The sequence below is a fragment of the Alexandromys fortis genome, unplaced genomic scaffold, assembly GCF_014885135.2.
Source record: "Alexandromys fortis isolate MF-2015 unplaced genomic scaffold, M_Fortis_MF-2015_v1.1 scaffold_233, whole genome shotgun sequence".
Classification (NCBI taxonomy): domain Eukaryota; kingdom Metazoa; phylum Chordata; class Mammalia; order Rodentia; family Cricetidae; genus Alexandromys; species Alexandromys fortis.
The window spans coordinates 199,391-219,556 of NW_026068146.1; the positions used below are offsets into that span (position 1 = coordinate 199,391).

A 20,166-nucleotide genomic window follows, 5' to 3' on the forward strand; every position below is an offset into this window, starting at 1 on the left:
CCAGTTGGCAGCGATGACCTGAGATTCTTGCCAGAAAATATAAAGCAAGTTAATCCCCCAGGCTGCATGTTATTCCTGTACCCTCGGCATCAAATCCTATTTGTTTACTAGAGTCCAAGCTGACTTTGCAGAGCAGATGTGGTGTCTTTGCAGTTTAGTGGTGACAATGCTGGAGTCCTTTGGCCTTTCTAATGCTTGTTTGTTTAATGTTGCAGTCTTCACGTATAATAGTGCCAACAGCGAAACCTGTGAACACAGCCATGGCCAGTGCTCCCAGCATGCCTTCTGTACCGACTATGCCACTGGCTTCTGCTGCTACTGCCAGTCCAGGTTTTATGGAGATGGGAAGCACTGTCTGCCAGAAGGTGATTGACAAACCGGGGCTGCTGTGTGAATAGTGTCACCACTTGCCTGTTTCTAGTTACCGTGGGCTGTGATTGGTAATCCTTATGTCTGCACTATGTGAATCATAGCGTTAATGATTGGATGCCTAAATAACAAATACTTATTTATATATTTATTTATTCTCAATTTGAGAATTAACTAGAAATGATTCCACTTGCCCATTCCTGACTCTGTAGAGCTACAGGGGAGGGAAAAGAAGGAGGATAGGAGATATTGCAGACAGGCTGAGTCATTAAGTGAGTAGTTGATTGGTTAGAGCATCGTCAAAGGTTATTGTTAAGCTAGATATGGCAGTACATGCCCATAATCCTAACACTCGGGAAGGAGGCTGATGCAGGAGGGTTGAGAGTTGAATGCTAGCCTGGATTTCATAGTGAGCATGCATAGAGATCTTATTTCAAGAAAACTAACATCAATAATGATAATAATAATATTAAAGTGATTTTTCCAAAGAATGATCATTAGATGTAGTCAGGGGAGTTCTTTTATCTCTGTACACCTGTCCTGATCTTGATGAGGGCAAAAACTGAGAAGATTCTCTTTGCCTTTCAGGAGTGCCTCACCGAGTCAATGGGAAAGTGAGTGGCCACCTCCGAGTGGGTGACACTCCTGTGCACTTCACTGATGTGGATCTCCATGCTTACATCGTGGGCAATGATGGCAGAGCCTACACAGCCATCAGTCACATCCCACAGCTGGCAGCCCAGGCCCTTCTCCCTGTCATCCCAATCGGAGGCCTGTTTGGCTGGCTCTTTGCTTTGGAGAAGCCAGGCTCTGAGAATGGCTTCAGCCTCACAGGTGAGTAGAGATCAAATTCGGCAAATGAGAATTCGAAAGTGGTACCTGTGGAACACCTACAGATCTTTTCCTAACTCTCCTACACACCCTTGACATACATAGGTCATAGCTTTTTAGGTTGAGTCATGGCTACAGAAGAGGCCATGTAACTGAATGTGGAACTTGCTCAAAAGTTTTCTGGTTGCTCAAAAAAAATGTATAAACCCCCACAGTGAATACAGGCGTTTTCGACAGCACTTGCCTGTGGTGTGACTCCAAAGCAGCCTTGTCTCTGAGCACACAATGCACACAGTTTGTAAAAGGGACACCTGTGCTCAGACTCCAGTCCATCGGAGGTTTTGAATTGCAGCATTCCTGCTGTACATACAAAGCTTTCTGCTCTGCACATGCTGCTTTAGTGGCTGGTAACATTTTCTTGTCTTCTACTGTCATCCCTTAGCAAGCAGGTATCAAGTTCATGTAGCTTTGGATCATTCTCTGTTAATATGTTAGATTTAAAAAGAACTGTTGTCTGCGTTTCAGACTTTCGATTCTTGAAAATTGCTCAATGATTTGTAGGTTGTAAGGATTAGGGTGCATTTTCCAACAATTGCTGAGGTGTCCCTAAACGTACTTCTGCCTTTCTGTGACATTTTCAGCATCAATGATTCCAAACTCAAAGCCAGTTGACTCTGAAAAGACTGAAGATAATTGTTCTCCTTCAGCTAAGAGATAATTCTTTGTATAAAATAACGAGCTAAATAATAAATATAAAATGAATAGAACAAGCAAGTCCATCTCAGTAAAATGCAAGCTTTCTTTCATTTTTAATAATGGTAAATTTATATGTATACCAAAGCATTGCTTTAAAATACATTTCTTTATGGCCTCTTATCTGTAAATGTGTCCATATCTTACACATATATATCCAGGCAGAGTAAAAGTCATGAGTGGAAGAGTTTAAAGGCTCTGGGAGATCGCTACTGTCCAGACTTACCTGCACACAGATCACCTGGTGGCTGTGAGACCATAGAGGGCCAGGGTGAAGCTGTGACTTGCCAATGAGTCCTCAGTAGATGTCAGCAGGGAGCATGGGGGAGGGGGTGGCTTCTCGTATACCTGCTAGCAACACGCATTTCCTTTCTTGCACACAAAGGCCTGTACTGTGAGACAAGTTCTTTCCCCACCTCTTGCTGCATGGCTCAGCTGCCATTTAAAGGATATATAGTATGTCTCCTTTACTCAAGATTTAAATGAAACCATGTGTCAAAAGTAGTTAAAATATAGTATGCAAAGTTAAACTTGGATTTCGGAAAAATGAAGTTTTAAAATATAAGTATGCCCATATATATTACATAGGATATACGTGACCAAAGTATTCATGATTTATCTGAATTTTAAATTCACTGAATATCCTGGTTTATGTGGGATTTGCTAACCTGGCAAGCTGAGAAAGTCCTGCATTATCTCTTACAAAATATAAAAAAAAAATATCTCCCATAAAGAAAACAGGGCAGGGGCAATTGAAATTCTTTGAGTGATGCTGAAAGTGTCAAATGGCGGTAAACGCAAACCAAATAATGGCAAGCTAACTCTGAATAGAGTATTCTAAGTTTTTTCTTTATTAAAAGGGAAAACTCATGAAACAGGAATGGGGGTACAACATCAAGGTATGGAGCATGGGAAGAACAGGCTAAGCTGGGTGAGATCATGATTTTTGGTACCCTAAGTCATGCTCCAACCAGGTCCAACCTCTTAAAGGTTCCTCATTACCTCCCTCTTTTGTCTAAATAAGAGAGTTCCAAAACCAATACAAAACTATATACACTAAGAACAGATATGATATCAAGTATAAAAAATAGAATTACAACCAACATAAACAATTTTAAGCAAGGAATATATGCTAAATGTTTTAATAATCATTCTATCCTAAGGAGTTTAAGTCTTGTATTAGAAATGGCTTGGCTAGATCATAAGAAGAAGGTAACTAGGACTATCTAATCTCCACACCTATCCAAAGCCTGAGAAGGAAGATAATAATATTTCTTGAGTAGGCAGGAAGCGCAATCAAGCAGCTTAGTCTCGTTTGCAATGTTGAAGCAACCAACTTTGGCTAAGGCCTAGAGTAACTGACAGACCCTTTTCTGAAGCAGGAAAATTTCCATAACCATCTGACCTTGTCTTAGCAAGGTTTAGCAGTCTTTTTTCTTATATCCTGCTTGTCCTGTTCAGATATCATGTATTTTCTCAGTGGTCGAGGCATGCGCAGTTCCTTGCACAAAGGCCAGTTTTGCCAAGAAGAAAACAAGCTCCAAGTGAAGTGTCCTTAGTGCTCAACATTCTCTCAGGAATAGATTTGTGCTGCCAGGAGCAATCATGTCTGATGTCAACAGAACCCTAAGTTATTTAAATGCCATGTTCTACAGGTCTTTGAAGTGGTTGAAGTTCACATATCTATTCAGAAATCTCTCTGTATTTAAAGAACCTATTAGTCAACTATAAGTATGACAAACATGAATGACTACTGACCTATAATACTTAATACCTATATAACTTAAAGACTAAGACTTCATATTAGAATATTCAACAGTCTTTAAACAACTGTGGAGTAAATAAGGACAATGACCTCAAAATGTAAACAGTGTATAAGAATCTTGATCAGAGGTAGAAATATATAATGCAATATGATAAATCCTAAAATTGTATCAATATACAAAATGTCTTAAGCAGAGATAGAAACATGCTTGTGTACAATCTGGCAAAATAACTTTGCATAGTTATTTCTAAAATAACTTTATAAATATTGTAAACAGAAATAGGAGCATATTCAATAAAACAAATATAATTTGAACTTATATCAATATACAAGAATCTATACCAATATAAATTGTCCATAAATAGTAACTCACAATATTCACTCTTACTCACTAATATTATATTATATTATATTATATTATATTATATTATATTATATTATATTATATTATATTAGTGTGGGTAAACTCACACTAATCATCCTCCATGTCATCCAGAACAGTATGGTTTTTTTTTACAGTAGGCAATGGATTTTTAATTTTTCTGGTGAAACATGTTCTCCACCATGACTGGGAATAACTTGACCATGTTTGACATGGGGGCCTGTGAAAGGTCCCCCCCCAAAAAAAAGTTTTCCAATGGTATCAGGTTGCCTTGTCTGTCTTTTGCTGATCTACATTTATTGGCCCAATGTCAGCATTTGCCACATCGCCTACATATCCCAGAATGCTGAGACCAGCTATTCTTGTCATTTCCGTAGGAGACATTATTCCTAGGAATTTCTTGTCTACAATCCCTTCTCAGATGTCCTATTCTACCACAATTAAGACATTTGGCATCTTGGTGTCTCCTCATACCATTGGAAATCGCTTCTCTTACCCAAGCCTCAGTACTATAGTCAAATGTCTCAACATTTATTGCTTGCAAGATCCATTCATCTATTGGTGCTGATCTAACCTTTAAAGGCCCAAGGATCTTTCTGTATTCTAAGCTGGAATTTTTAAGAGCAAGAGATTTAATAAGTACTCATCTAGCTTCTGACTCTGTTACACCTACTTGTATAACCTTAGTTAATCTTTGTAAAAAGTCACTAAAGGGTTTTCTCTGGCCCTGTTTAACCCTAGTATATGATTTAATTCTCCTTTTTGGTTCCTGAATCCTGTCCCAAACATTGAAAGCTGCTGGGCTACACAGGGACAAGGTGTGTTTGTTATAGAGAACCTAGTCCTGAGGATCAGAGTAATGGCCCTTGCCAAGAATTTGATCTTGTGAAACCTCAAATCCTTTTACTTTTCCCTGTTGTTCTAAAATTTTTGCCTCTTTTCACCAATAACACTTTCAAAGCAGCTGAGGTCCATCTTCTAGGACAGCTGAGATTATTGAAGTCAGTCGTGTGGGGTAGCCTTATTGTTTGAAGCCCACATTTTCACCATTTCCCTAACAAATGGCGAATGTGGGTCATAAGATACTATTGCTTGTTTAATTTCTTTTAGATTGCTCATACTTATAGGTTGCCATGTATATTTTTGACTACCTTAGGGTGTTTTGTGCCAGATGGTTTCTCAGATGAAATTACTGGATAGGCAGCTAAAACTCTGGGAAAATCACCCTGGAGTCCAGCACATACTAAAGCCAGATCCTGTCCTTGTGCCTTCTGTCCCTGCTCATCAGTCTTGATGATTTCCTCAATCTTTTTAAATCTCTTTACCACTGCATTTTGCAAAGTCTAAATCTCCTGGCCAGTGTTTCATTTTAATGCCCTTATTGAGGATTCCCAGGTATGAAATTTGTTCAGTAAAGATACATCTCATCTTTGGACATAATTTTGATGGAGTACATATTAACCTCATGGAGAGATACCTTATCCATTAATCTATCAGAACTTTTTATAGATTTAGACTAAATTCAGCAGCATGAATTCTTTCAGATAATGTCTCAGCACCCTTCAACATTGACTGGATTTTGTCTGTCAAATTAATGCTATCCCTCTCCATATTGTTAAGTTTTCCAACTAGCTGTTCATTATTAGTCTGTAAAGACTGTATCATTTTTAAAAGTGCCTCATTCTTGGCTCTGTTATCAAACCATTTTCTTAACAAGGTAATATTAAAAATAAAACTAGTTTCCAAAATTAAATAAATGGATGCATAAGGAAAACCATATAAGCCTTGCAGAATACCATCTATGGCATAAGCAAAATGATAATTAAATTCTTAAGTGGTAATATTATTAGTCATCTTGTAATTTTTCTGATCTTACCTGTTGTAAGGCAATTACAATAAATTGGAGTAGGTGTAATAATTTTTTTGTTGTTTGTTTTTTTTTTTTTTTGAGGCAGGGTTTCTCTGTAGCTTTTGGTTCCTGTCCTGGAACTAGCTCTTGTAGACCATGCTGGCCTCGAACTCACAGAGTAGGTGTAATAATCTTAAAGGCCATTGGCTAAAGGAGGATTCGAGAACTTTGGGAGAACAGGAGGTCTGCAGCTAGGACTGAGCACAAGCTGGCATGCTCTCCTTAGGTACTGTCTCCATCAGAGACCAGAAGAGGACATACACACTAGTGACTAGCTGCTTGAAGCCATGCCTCTTCTACGATAGGGAGGTAGTCTACCACCCAAGCCCCAGCCAATCCTCAGAATGATTTATTTAAACCCACTTGATGAGCTTTTGTTTTCTGCAGGTGCTACTTTTGTGCATGACGTGAAAGTTACTTTTTACCCCGGAGAAGAGAGGGTTCGTATCACTCAGACTGCTGAGGGGCTTGACCCAGAGAACTATCTGAGCGTTAAGACCAACATTGAGGGTCAGGTGCCCTTCATTCCGGCGAATTCCACAGTTCTCATTGCTCCATACAAAGAGCTTTATCGTCACGGGGACTCAGGTATGTGTGAGTTTCCACAGCTGTAAAGTGGACATGGTATCTGCCTCAACGAGATAGTGACAAGGCTTAAAACACAGAAACGTCCTGGAACACAAAGTGACACTGATATAATTTTGTTCTTGTTTTTTTGGAAAGTATTCACCATGTAGGCAAGCAGAGAAATGAGTCCTGAACATAAGGATGTCAATATCTTCGCACATTATTTTCTGGTGGCAATAACTGATAAAATACTGCCCTCTCAGGCATGGACTGTATTAACAATTAAGATTCATGATTGCCCTGTAACTGTTTCAGCTGATGATTTTAGTTTACTTTGAACTAAATACAAAGATGCTTTTACAGTGCTATTAAACGAACCCGGGATTTGGAGTCAACACAAAATTTATTCACATCCTGGGTTTGCCATTTAAAGTCTATGGAGAAAAAAATCAACAGAAAGCTTACTTTCTTCTATTTTAGCATGAGAATAAAAACATCTTTTCTGATTGCCTAACACAGTTGGTAAATTTCATAAGGTGTAAGAAGCTGTATGTGTGTCCAGCCTGCAGCCTGGAGGCTACATCTGTCCCAGAGTAGCTAGCTATAAATACAGTCCAACACATTAGTAGATGATAGTGTTGTGTCACAATGTCAAAAGCCTGACACATTTATATGCAGTACTAGCCTCATGCAAGATGCCCAGCGGTCACTGTTGCCATCTTGAATTTGGTCTGGCCCCTAGCTTCCAGCATGAGAGCTGGATACAGGGAAAAGTCTAGAACATAGACCCTGACTGTGACCAGAATATACTGGGGCCAATCCTGCCATGACTCCCAGCCAGAGAGGAACAACTTTTTCCTCTGCTGGTGTCTTGCCAGCTAACCAAAGGGCAGAGCATTTGGAGTATTCCTTTTGTGAAGTGTGTCTCAGATCTACCACATCCAAGCCCCGCGTCTTGGGCTGTTCATCTGAACTCTGTGGTCTCTGCACAAACTGTCAGTGCCTGTCTTGCACAACTACAAGGTAGTGTGTAGATAGCTCTCAGCACACCAGTGGCTATCAACACACCAGCACATCATAATGCTTGTTCTTTGTGTAGCAGTTGTTGTTTCTCCTCCTCAGTAGTATGGCTTTGTCTCCACTCAGGTTCAAGGGGTTCTAGGTCTTTCCTTCCAAGCTTCCTATAGAACTCAGGAAGTTCTCAGTGGAACCTGCTCCAGGAATGGGGTGAAAAACTGTAGAAAAAAAATACTTCTAATATGAATATTTCTGGTTTTGGTATTTTAAAAGTTTACCAGTTTGCTTGTAAAATGTTCATTACAGCTGTGACCTCTTCCAGTTCCAGAAGTTTCTCTCTCACTTCTGGTTCTATCAACCAAACATGGTCCTACCACATAGACCAGAACATCACTTATAAGGCATGCCGGCATGCCCCCAGACACTTGGCCATACCTGCCATCCAGCAGCTGACTGTGGACCGGGCTTTTGCTTTATACAGTGAGGATGAGGGTGTGCTGAGATTTGCTGTGACCAATCAGATTGGCCCGGTGGAAGGTATGTATATTATTTTTGTTGGGCAAAAACCGTATCCTTTCTTAGAAGCCATCAAACAGTTTTGGTGCGATTAAAGTTCTGTGAATTCCAGATATAAAGTCAATAAAGCATGGCCCTGTGTAGACAGGCAAGTGTAGAACTTCGAGAACATAGCCGCTGCCAAATGTCAGAAACTGAAGTATGGCACCTGGGGCTGGGTGGTACCAGTCAGGCTTTTCCCCTGATATGTGAATAGAGATTTAAATCAGTGGAATTTAAGTGAGAATCTAAAAGTTAAATGCTCATGTTTGCAGTCAGTTCAACACAAATTTTAGTTATTATTGTGTATAATAGGGTAAGTGTATGTGTATTGTGCCATGTATGCATTGGTGTTCACAACAAGTTCATGGAAACTATTCTCTTCTGCTTTTTACATGAGTTCTAGGGATTGGATTTATGTTTCCAGACTTTTTCAGCATGGCCTTTACCATGAGCCAGCCTCAGATTTTTTTTTTTTTTTTTGACAAAGACATCAAAATAGTTCAATGGGAAAATAAGTCTTTTAAACAGGTGATGTTGAAACAACTTTCCAAATGCAAAGGAATGAAGAAGTGGGACCCCTATCTTGCCTCAGGCATAAACAAAACCCAGCTCAAAGTGGGCCAAAGACCTAAATGTAAGACCTAAACCTATATGTACTAAAGGCTTTGTCTTCATAGGGCCATGCTATTCGGGAGGTTCCAGAAACTTTAGGAGAAGGGCACCAGCTGGAAGAAGTAGATCATGGGGTCATAACCTCATGGGTTATAGCTTGTCCTATATTCCACAGTCATGAATGGCCTCTGGCACATACTACAGTTGTCATGGTCTTCCTTACCACAATCAGAAGCAGTGGAGTCAGACAGTAGACTAAAACCTGAGCTAGAATAAGTCTGTTCTTTCTACATTTTGTGACAGTGATGATAATACTAGCACAGCAGCATTATTCAGAATAGCCAACCGGTAGATGCAACCAGTGAATGCATACAAAATAGTCCTAAAGCCACACAATAAAATATTACTCAGTCATTAAAAGAAACGAAGTACTCATTCATCCTACAGCTTGGGTTGCACTTGATAGCACTGTGCTAAGTGAAAGAAGCCACAATGCATGATTCCATGGACATAGACTGTCCCAATCCAGAGAGATACCAAGTCGACTAACAGTTGTTCGTGGACAAGAGGGGATAAACAAAGCCACTTAAGAGTGTAGGGTTTCTTCTAAGATAATAAATGTCCTAGTAATCAACCATCATGGTAGTTGTGCAGCTCTAAGTGTCGGGAAAATCGTTTAGTTTTGCCCTTCAAGTGGGTGGATTGTGTCATAAGGATTGCATCTCACCTAAAGGAAACTGGCAGAAGCAACTCTGTGGTTTACATTTCATTGGTTTACCTTAGGTTTATCTGTGCAGATAGCAATGTTCTGTGCCTGTCAAAGCAGTAGAGCAAACAGAACCTTAGATGTGCAATCACTCAATAGGCAGTGATTGCAACTCCGATACACTGGAGAAGGTAGACTTATAGAATCAGCATAAAGAGCAGTGATTGCCAGGCATTTGGGTAGAAAGGAGGATGGATGGAGGAGGAGGACCATTTTAGGTTGTGAAGTCATGGTGCATCAGGCTCTGATCGTGGGTATGTGTTCTTACGCTTGTGATGTTCAAAACCTGTAGGCTTGCAGGCAGAGCGAGCCCTGATGTGCATGGGGGTGGGGTGGGGGAGAGAGGGGCATGCACACGTGCAGGTACCTGCGGACACCAGAGGCATCAGATCCACTGGAGCTGGAGTTCCGGCAGCTTGTCAGCTGACTGATGTGGGTGGCAGGAACTGAACTCTAATCCTCTGGAAGAGCAGCGTGGACTTTTAACCACTGAGTCTTCTCTCTAGTCCAAGCCCTATCACTTTAAAATTGTGTTTATTTTTAAAAATGAATATACAAGGTATGTTTCATTATGGCATTTTTTTTTCTGTTTCCCTTTCCTATCTCCCTACCTTGCTACCCCTCACTTATCCCCTTGCCCCCATAAGAGTGGAGCCCATCCTTTCATGAATATATATTCTGTTACTCTCTGTCTCTTCTATTTTTATGTCCTATATCCACAACCCCCTCCCACATACACATCTATATAAAAATTAAAATCTAGGCTTTTTAAATAAGAGAGAATAAGAGTGATCCATTTTTCTACAAATGTCACAATTTCTGTTTTCTTGGTAACTAAATAAAAGTCCATTGTGTATATGAACCACATATTCTGTATCCATTCATCTGTTAATGGACATCTAGGCTGATTCCATTTCCTTGACGTTCCAGACAGTGCAGAACTGAGCATGGTGTGCAGGCTCTCTGTAGTGGGACTTCCTCTGCCCTTTGGAGTGACTCCCCATGAAATCCATGGATATTAGTTACTGGCTGCTGCCACGGTAGTGCACATTAGTGATAGGGTATCTGTGTGATGAGGCTATGGAAACTGTTCTTAGCAATTTCTCGGTAATCCTGCCTGTTCCTCAAAAGCTGACTGTTTTACAAAAATGTCCTTGTTACAAGGAGAGGGTACCTTGTTTGTCCCGGCCACCTGGCTAGCTTACACCAGAAATAACCACACAGAAAACTGTATTAATTAAAACACTGCTTGGCCTGTTAGCTCCAAGTTCTTATTGGTTAATTCTTACATATTAGTTTAACCCATCTCCATTAATCTGTGTATCACCACATGGCTGTGGCTTACCGGAGATTCTAATCAGCATTCATCTCAGGCAGATTTCTATGGCTTCTCCCACTCTGCCCTTCTTCCCAGCCTTCAGTTCTGTCTTCTCCACCTACCTAAATTCTGGCCTATCAGGCCCAAAGCAGTTTCTTCATTCATGAACCAATGAAAGCAACACATAAACAGAAGAACCTCCTACACCGTGTCCTAGGCAAGCTGGGATGGGCCTGCAAAGGGAGTCGACAAAAAAGTCAAGGTGATAATTGAATTCCCTAAACCAATTCATCCTGCTTTCCCCTAGGAGAAGAGGTATGTGAAGATACAGGGACTGGCTCCTGCCCTCAGTTTGTTGTTAACACTGTGAGCCCAAAGTCAGCATCTGTGAGAGGTGACTGAGCAAATCTGTGTTGTCATCAAGGCCCCTTACGCCTCCAGTATGGGTGTGTTGGCTCAGCCATATGTTAGCAACAGAGGAAGCTGATGGGATCTTGGTTGAAAGGAAGAGCCTGAGTTTATTAGTTTGGTTGCTTTGGATATAGGAAACTGGTCCAAATATATAGGATGAAATAGGATGCCAATCTAAGCATTGGGCAGTCAAAGATGATATTACAATGTGCATGAAGTGCATGAAGATGCCACTTGATTTTTTTTCATGTGGAGTATTACTCTACCTATGTAAAGGTGTGTTACATTTGCTTAGGCTGCATTTGTTTAATTATGCAAAGGTGTCTTGTTTTTGTCTATGCTGAATTTGTTTAATTATGTAAAGATGTCTTGCCTGTCACTTTGCCTGTCACAGGCACCTAATTGATCTAATAAAAAGCTGAATAGCAAATAGCTAGGCAATAGAGGGATAGGCGGGGCTGGCGGGACACAGAGAATAAGTGGGAGAAATCTAGACTCGAGAGAAGAGGAGAGAATGAAGGAGAAAGAGCAGGAGATGCCCGTGGCCAGCCAGTCAGACACAGTAAGACATAAAAATGGAAGGTAAAAAGATTCAAGGCAAACATAGATAAAGAGAAATGGGTTAATACAACTTATAAAAGCTAGCAAGAAATGAGCATATCTGATAATAAGCTGAGCTTGTTGTTATATAAATAACTAAGAAGTCCCCGTGTCATGATTTGGGAGCTGGTTGGTGGCCCAAAAGAAAGCCTGTAAATCAAGAAGGAAGAGCCCAACTGTATTTCATAAGGAGAGAGAAAAGCACCTGTGGAACACAGCCCCCCCCCCCACATCTGCCCTTGCAGATGGAGGCATCAAGACTATAAGAAGAACCATTAGAGTAGCAGTTCTCCACCCCACAGGGGTCACATATCAAGTATCCTGCATATCAGGTACTTACATTACGATTTGTAACAGTAGCAAAATTACCGTTATGAAGTAGCAATGAAATAATATTATGGTTGGAGGTAACCACCAGATGAGGAATTATATTAAAAGGTCACAGCATTAGCAAGGTTGAAAACCACTGTATTAGAGGATGAACCACCAATACCATTGAGTCCTTTGGAATCATTTAAGGAAACAGTTTATCTTTGGGTCTCTTTTTGCAAAAGAAGAGTAAGCCAGCAAAAAGTACCAGTTGTTAGTTGGTTTTATGAGCTTCTTTCTCACCCAGGCAAATAATATTTAATAAATAGCATAGTATATTACCATGCATTGTCCTTAGTACCTTACATGAATTATCTAGTCCCCATAGCAACCTCTACTCAACCAGGACTGTATTGTTATCACCCCTTTATAGATGTAAAACTTGAGGTGTTGAGGTAAGACAGTTAGAAACGCAGCTGGTAAGCAGCAGGCTGGGACTCAAACCCTGGCTCTGGGCACCACTCAATGCAGCTGCAGCATGTGGGCTCTGTCAGCCTCACAGAAGCCTCATAGGATAGTCGGAGATTTCATGGGAGTGTGGGGTTCAACCTTTTGTGACTGAACCATGTTTTACCCACAGAGGTACCATTCATTGTTCCTGAAATGGAACAATGGAAAAGCACACACAAGGCACCAGAAGTAAACCCTCTTCCTCCTCTGTCACTGCATAGGAGCATTTGAAGTCTTAGGCTTTTCTAAGAAGAGGGACTGCTGACAGGCTGGAAAGCATGCTAAGCCATAACCTTGCAGCAATGTGGGCACTGTGTGGTTTTGCAAGGTGCAGATACAGTTAGTGTGATTTCCTAGCGAAGAAGAGAAGGCTGTAGTCCTTGCTGTCCTCCAGCCACAGCTGTCTGTTCCTTGTAGTATGTTTGTGGTGTTGTCACAGAACAGGGATACTTGGGGAGATGTTTGGGCAGAGGGCCATTGAATTCGCATCAGTGAATTCAGCCGTTCAGGGATGGCTCCTTTAAGGAAACCATTCTTCCCTTTCTAATTGAGTCAATGGGTTCCAGCTCCCCTGTCAGAGAGTCTCTAGTTTAAGTGGGTGAAATATGAATGGCTTAAGAATATCCTTGACTTAACTGCAAGAGGAGAGAGCCAGCGGACTTAGAAATTATGAATAGTAAAGTGGTTTTAGGAATGTTTTCTCAAGATGTTACTGGAAGCCACACTTAGTGGCTGTGTGCAGAAGGGCTCACTGAAATAGCTGATTTTTAAGTTTTTTTCTTTTTTGTCAATTTTCTTAATAACGGGCTGTGCATTTTCCCTTTGCACTGGATTCTGAATTATATTACTAACTGTATTGCTTGTGATTATGGACATATTTGTGTTGATGTAAGTACAGCAGTTTAAGAGTGCAGGTGGCGCACACTTTTAATCCCAGCACTCAGGAGGCAGAGGCAGGCGGATCTCTGTGAGTTCGAGGCCAGCCTGCCTGGTCTACAAGTGCTAGTTCCAGGACAGGCACCAAAGCTAGAGAGAAACCCTGTCTCAAATAAACAAACGAACAAAAAAATGGAGGTCAACTCTGGTCTGCTTCTAAAATTCTCGCTTTATTTAATGCCTAGCGGGGAGATAAACTCTAATGTACATACGCACTTATGAATCTTTCCTGGAATATGCTGTGGTCAAAGTTTAATGTTGGAAAAGGCTGCTGTATAAGAAGGTTAAGTATTAGCATTTATAAATCAAAGCATTTTGAAGATGACTATTTCTTTTGGAATGTATTTTAACATGAGGAAATGTTTGTGGGGAGAATGGGGTTCTTGTCTTTCATGGGTCCTTCATATGACCCTGTTCTTAGTGAAAATTTGGCTGGAGACTGACTTCAGGAACTCTTGTCTGTGTGCCCAAGTTAACTGAGCACTGCTTCACTAAAGCTGGGTTTTCCTCCCTGGGCCAAGAGGTCGAGAAGGAGACATTCCCAGGATAGCTGTCCTACTCTTGTCAGCGATTCCCTTCCCTCTGCCAGCACTGAGGTGAACTGAGGACAAACTCAGCCAATCTCATATTCAGGTCCTGCTGGGGAAACTGATAATGAATGTTCTGCAGTCGAAATCCACCATGCTGTTTGTTATAGTGTGGGTGGGAGGAGTTTACCATGGGCGGAGCTATCTCAGTCAAGGCACCACAGTTTACAACAGACTATTAAAGAGAACCAGAAAAATCTAACTTGGGCAGCAGGAAGGTGAGAGTGCTAGGGAAACAAAGTCGCAAAGGCCTGGGAGGAAGCTCGGCCCCAGAAGCAGGCTGCAGCAACAAGCACTCGGTACAACTAGCAACTACTTTGAACAAGTCCCGGCTGTAGAAGGTGGCTGGCGAGTCACGAATGAGAGAGAAGTGACAGGGAATCCTGGTGTTGAGTGCAGGCAGAGGTCCTGCTACGGTGTGTCTGTCACTGCTAGGATTCTGGCATCTACCAGTGAGAGAACCATTGAGCTGGTTGCACTTAGCGTATACTGGGGTGGAATAACCTGCACCGAGGCAGAGTTCTGACACAGACTTCAGAGGCACAGGCCCCAGTTACTATATTTTGCATGGAGTATTGTAATAGTCAACAGCTCCACAGACTGAGGTAAAGCAAACACTTCAGACAGGGAAAAAGGGCTGTCCCGTGGAGGAGGAAGGAGGGAACTATTCCTTGAGATGGCCAGGCCTGCCGGTGGGAACACTAACTTTGGAAATATTTTATGTTGCATTGTTAAAAGCAAATCCAGCAGATGTAAATAATTTTATTTGGATTTTGCACTGAGGAATTGGGAGTCACTGTGCATCTGAACCTCATCCCTGTTGTCTGTGCCTTTGCCTTAGATGGAAACTTTCTGAGGTTCCTCTGGTGACAGCTGCAGCGGAGTGGTGGGTGGCGTGGACCCTGGCCTGGGATTGTTTGGGTTTTTATCTTATTCCGACTCTACCACTTCTCACTATAACCTTGAGGATCTTACTTGGCTTTCATAGCTATTGCTATAGTCTGCAGTCTGCACCTGTCCTTGTGTGAATTTAGTGGGTTGGATGTAGACCACTGCCTGGGAGGGGATGCTCAACAAGTGGCAACGACGACTGCATGACACTCTCTAGAACTTTCTTAGAGATGGATCCACAAGATTAGGAAGTGTAGGGGACTGGAGAGATGGCTCAGTTGTTAAAGGCTTGGTACAGGACCAAAAATATAATAAGTGTAGACAGGCATTGGGAATTCATTTCTATTTATTTGGTTCTATCTTTACAAAGGAAGTTTTGGGGACCAGCAAGATGACTCAGTGGGTAAAGGAGTTTGTCATATGTATCAGTTTACTTTCTATTGCTGTGATAAACACAATGACTGAAAGCAATTTGGGGAGGAAAATGTTTACTTGACTTTATAGGTCTGTAAAAGGAAGTCAGGGTAGGAACTAGAGGCAGGAGTCAGAGATAGGAACTGAAGCAGAGGCCACAGAGGAGTGCCGCTTGCTGGCTTATTCCTCCTGGTCTGCTCAGTTTGCTTTCTTGTACACTCCAGGACCACCTGCCCAGGGGTGGTGGTACCACCCACTGTCAGTTGGGCCTCCTTACTTCAATCATTAATCAAGAAAAGGCTCGCAGACTTGCCTGTAGGCCAGTCTGGTGAAGGCATTTTACCAGTTGAGGTTCCCCCTTCCCAGATGATCTGGGACTGTGTCAGGTTAATAAAACTGACCAGTACACTGCACAAACTCAGTTACAGAGGTCAGTCCCTGCAGCCCATGTAAGTGTGGAAGGAGCAGACGCACTCCATGAAGCTCTCCTCTGACAGGTGCACTGTGGCATGCACATATACTCACATGTATAAACACACACACATTTACATTAATAATAGAGTCTTAATTTTTTTTCTAAAAGAGACTTAGAATTCCAAACTTATCCCCCTGATAGAACACTCCAATCTTGAGTAAGATAATGAAATAGCAATGGTAGTAGAAACTGTATGTGTCTATCTGTCGAGTACATGTGTTGATCTGGGGGAATAAAAGCTTTTTCCAAGGTCTGTTTGGATGACTTACTGTTGTGCCTAATATTTTAAACACCAACACACTAGCACTTCTCAACTGTAACACACATATGAACTCTTGAGCTAGAAATCTCGCTAAAATTGAGATTCTGACCCTGTGAGGTGTTAAGTCAGATTTAACCCACAGATAGGGTGACTTTGAAATGGAAGACTGACAAACGCAGAGCCAGAAATTTGGAGGTTGAGTCTTTGCCAACACACTTGCTGACCCTGTATTCAAGTAATTTATCCCTTGTCTTGCTCACTTTTCTTATGGGGACAGCAGTGTGGCCCAGAGTTACCCTGAGAATCCAAGGAGAAGCTAGATGCTTTCTTCCCCTGGAGGCAAACCTACTGAAAGCCAGAATCCTGCTCTACAGAGTAGGCACAAGGAAGCTGTTGAAATTAACCTTGAGATGCAAGCAATCCATCTTAGCTTTGAATGCCTAACATAGCAAGGACTCCTGTCTCCTTCCTATTCTTCATATTCTCTCTGTGACCGTCACTCTGTCCCCTTTGCTGTTTCCCATACATGCACAGTAGACTCAGCCCCTGAACCAGTGAGCCCTTGCTATGATGGGAGCCACACCTGTGACACGACAGCCAAGTGCCGCCCAGGGGCAGGTATAGACTACACCTGTGAGTGCACCCCTGGGTTCCAGGGAGACGGACGGAGCTGTGTGGGTAAGAGACATGTCTGTTTCTGTCACGTACCCCTTGCTCTCTCCAGCACCAAGTCTGTGGAGGACAAGTGGTATTTGTGGTCTTATTCAGGCAATGATTTTAACCTCTGTATATCTAGACACAGTTATATGAAAACTGAGGCCGAGTCTGGCTAAATTTGAGAAGATAGATTGGAGATGGGTATTTGGGGTTAGGGTTATAAAGAGAAATCATCTTTTGAAAATTGATTGTTTACTTTTTAAAGAATTCTTGAAGTAGCCAAAAATTATCTTCTTGGCCAGGTGGTGGTGGGGCACCCGCCTTTAATCCCAGCACTCGGGAGACAGGCAGATGGATCTCTGTGAGTTCGAGGCCAGCCTGATCTACAAGAGCTAGTTCCAGGACAGGAACCAAAACAACACAGAGAAACCCTGTCTCAAAAAGAAAGAAAAAGAAAAAAAAATCTTATTATGACTTAACTGGAAAGATTTGAACATGCTTTTCCTTATTTCTGATGAACTGCAACTTGGAATTTTACCCAAAATTTCACATGTCCATGGTTTCCATCAGTTAACCATTAGTTCCTCTGAAGCATCATAGTGGTGGGAAAACTGAGTTGTCAGGTCTTCCGTTTCCAAAACCTCTGTTTCATCTGTGCTTTTGTGTCCCCATTTTTCTTAGATGTCAATGAATGCGCCACTGGCTTTCACCACTGTGGCCCCAATTCCGTGTGTGTCAACGTGCCGGGAAGTTACAGATGCGAGTGCCGCAGTGGCTATGAGTTTGCAGATGACCAGCACACTTGTGTCTGTAAGCATCAAGGGAAAGTGTCTCTTTCCCTTCCACTAGAAAGATGCTGAACCCTACTTTGGGATTCCCTTATGTCTCTATACTTGCTGTCCAGAGGCTCTGTTCTATGTCTTTCTGAACGCTGTAACCCTCTGCTGCAGTTCAGTTCAGGCCTGTCCTGATGGTATGTTACCACTGGGTTTTTCCCAGCTAGATCATATTGAGTTACTGGAGAATGTTCTCAGTTGGGATTCCTGGCCTTGTCACATACCCAGACGGTGACTTGTAACACCTCAGCTTTATAAAGAATTCATGTTGAAAGGTGCCTGTCTCATGCAGTGGGCCAAAGACCCCACTTAAAATAAATATACCCTCTAGGGTTCTAAAACACACTAACTTCAGGCTGAATAATCGATCAAAAAGACCTAGAATTCCAAATTTATCCACTGATGGAGCTAGCTGATAATAGAGAATTACACAATCCAACCTCCAGTAAGATGACAAACTAGCAATGGTTAGTAGGAACTCTGTGTGTGTGTGTGTGTGTGTGTGTGCGCGTGCATGCACACATGCTTATGTATATCTGTTGGTGTACACAGTATTCTGAGGAATTACAAGCTACAACCAGAATCTGTTTTAATAACTTATTGCCATGCCTAATATTTTAGCACAAACACACACTAACACGTTTCAACTCTAATACACATATAAATCTTGAGATAGGAAGATAGGACTCTTGGCAAGATTGAGATTCTGAGACCCCAACATTTAAGATCCTCAGGTGTGCTGCTGATGTTAGTCTTTGGGTGGGGCTGAGAAAAGAAAGGCTCACACACTTGGGACACTTTCATTTTTTTTTTTTTTCAGTGATCGCCCCACCTTTCAATCCTTGTCTTGACGGTAGTCACACCTGTGCTCCTGAGGGGCAGGCCCAGTGTATTCACCAGGGAGGCAGTTCATTCAGCTGTGCTTGCCTGCCAGGCTTCGTTGGCACGGGACATGAGTGTTCTGGTGAGTGCCTGTGGGTAAGTCTTGACTGTTCCCTTTGGGTATGCATCCTCGTAGAGACACAGCCTCTCTTCTCCTGTTACTCACACAGCCTTGGAGTTGCCAAGAAAGCGGGCATCTTTGGAATCAGAAAGAGCCCAAGGGTGATCCCTGGCACTGGAATGGTGGCACCCATGGTCCTGGAGTGTGGTGCCAGCTTGTGTAGACTGGAGGGACTCAGGCTACGGTGTCTTCCTATATTCTCCCACCCTCATAAAACACTTGGTGAGACAGGATCTGGTGTCTGTGTAGCCCTGGCTAGCTTGGAACTCAGAGAGTCACCTGCCTGTGCCTCAGGGATCTAGGGGTGTGTCACCATATGTGGCAGTTTTACTGTCTTCTTGTCATAACCTGTTAATCTGGGAAGAGAGAACCTCAATCGAGGAACTACCTAGATCCAATTTGCACTTGGGGCATTTTCTTGATTACTAATTGATGTAGAAGGGCCCAGTCTTCTGGGATGCACTGCTGGACTGTATAAGTTAACTAGCTAATCGCGAGCCCAAGAGCAAACCAGTCAGCAGCATTCATCTCCAGGGTCTGCTTCTGCTCCTGTGTAAGATTCTATGACTGTCCTCAGTAATGGATTGTAGTCTAGAAGTGTAAACTCTGAAATAAACTATTACCTAAATTACTTTTGGTCATAGTGTTTTTTCTCAGCAACAGGAATGCAAACTAGAATGGGGTTTGGAGTGAAGGAGCATGCTGTTTAGGTAATGAAGTCCCAGGGAGTTGCAAGGCTGCCCTAGCACATTACCTTAGAAGGCCCAAGTATGTGGGGGCAAAGGAGAAAAGATTGTCTTTTACATTTTTATTTCCAAAGCAGGCTTTTTCCCATTTCAAATACTTTCTATTCTTTACTCTCTCACTGTTTCCTTTTACAATAACTGAGACAATGTAGAAGTTCATATAACTTCCCTGAATAACCTTTATATTGATGCGTTCTTCAGGTTCCTAGACATTCATGCTATTGAGTGTGGGTCTGATATTTTACCTCACAAGGCCCAGCTGTTCCTTGTGGGTCTGATGTCTGGGCATGATTCAGTAGATACGATGGCATAGGATGCCCGGTGGGGCTAAAGACAAGAGTCACCAGAAACCTTTGCCACTTAGTATGGTCAGGTGCAAGAATTGTTGGACGCAGTCTCAGTTCCATGATAGCATGTTGTGCCCTTTGGTTTCTTGTCATGTGGGCCTCTCACTAGACAAGGCTGTTTTGAGTCACAAAACAGCTTGCTTTATTACAGCCTACCAGCAAGATGGAAGTCATCATCTCAGAGATGCTTGCAGTGTTGTATTACTGCATTTGTTATGAGCACGTTTCTAAGGAGAGGACTCTTTGAGATGATGCCTATTCTGAGACAGGGGTCATTGAGAGCCATTTTGGAGACTCCCTAACATAGCCACAGCCTGTAGTGTGTGTTAGTCTTC

The 20,166-nt window shown here is 42.1% G+C and overlaps 1 protein-coding gene across 2 annotated transcripts in view; it reads left to right on the forward strand.

Moving 5' to 3' along the window:
- Positions 1–20,166, forward strand: part of Nid2 (nidogen 2) — a 64,038-nt gene that overhangs the window by 26,328 nt on the left and 17,544 nt on the right. Inside the window, exons 5-11 of one of the 2 annotated variants that reach the window (XM_050126962.1) lie at positions 216–365; positions 958–1,203; positions 6,397–6,597; positions 7,900–8,130; positions 16,780–16,920; positions 17,581–17,709; positions 18,556–18,699. In XM_050126962.1, coding sequence (XP_049982919.1) covers positions 216–365; positions 958–1,203; positions 6,397–6,597; positions 7,900–8,130; positions 16,780–16,920; positions 17,581–17,709; positions 18,556–18,699 — 1,242 coding nt within the window. Of the gene's footprint in view, positions 1–215; positions 366–957; positions 1,204–6,396; positions 6,598–7,899; positions 8,131–16,776; positions 16,921–17,580; positions 17,710–18,555; positions 18,700–20,166 lie in introns of both variants that reach the window. The other variant, XM_050126961.1, reaches the window with a different exon arrangement.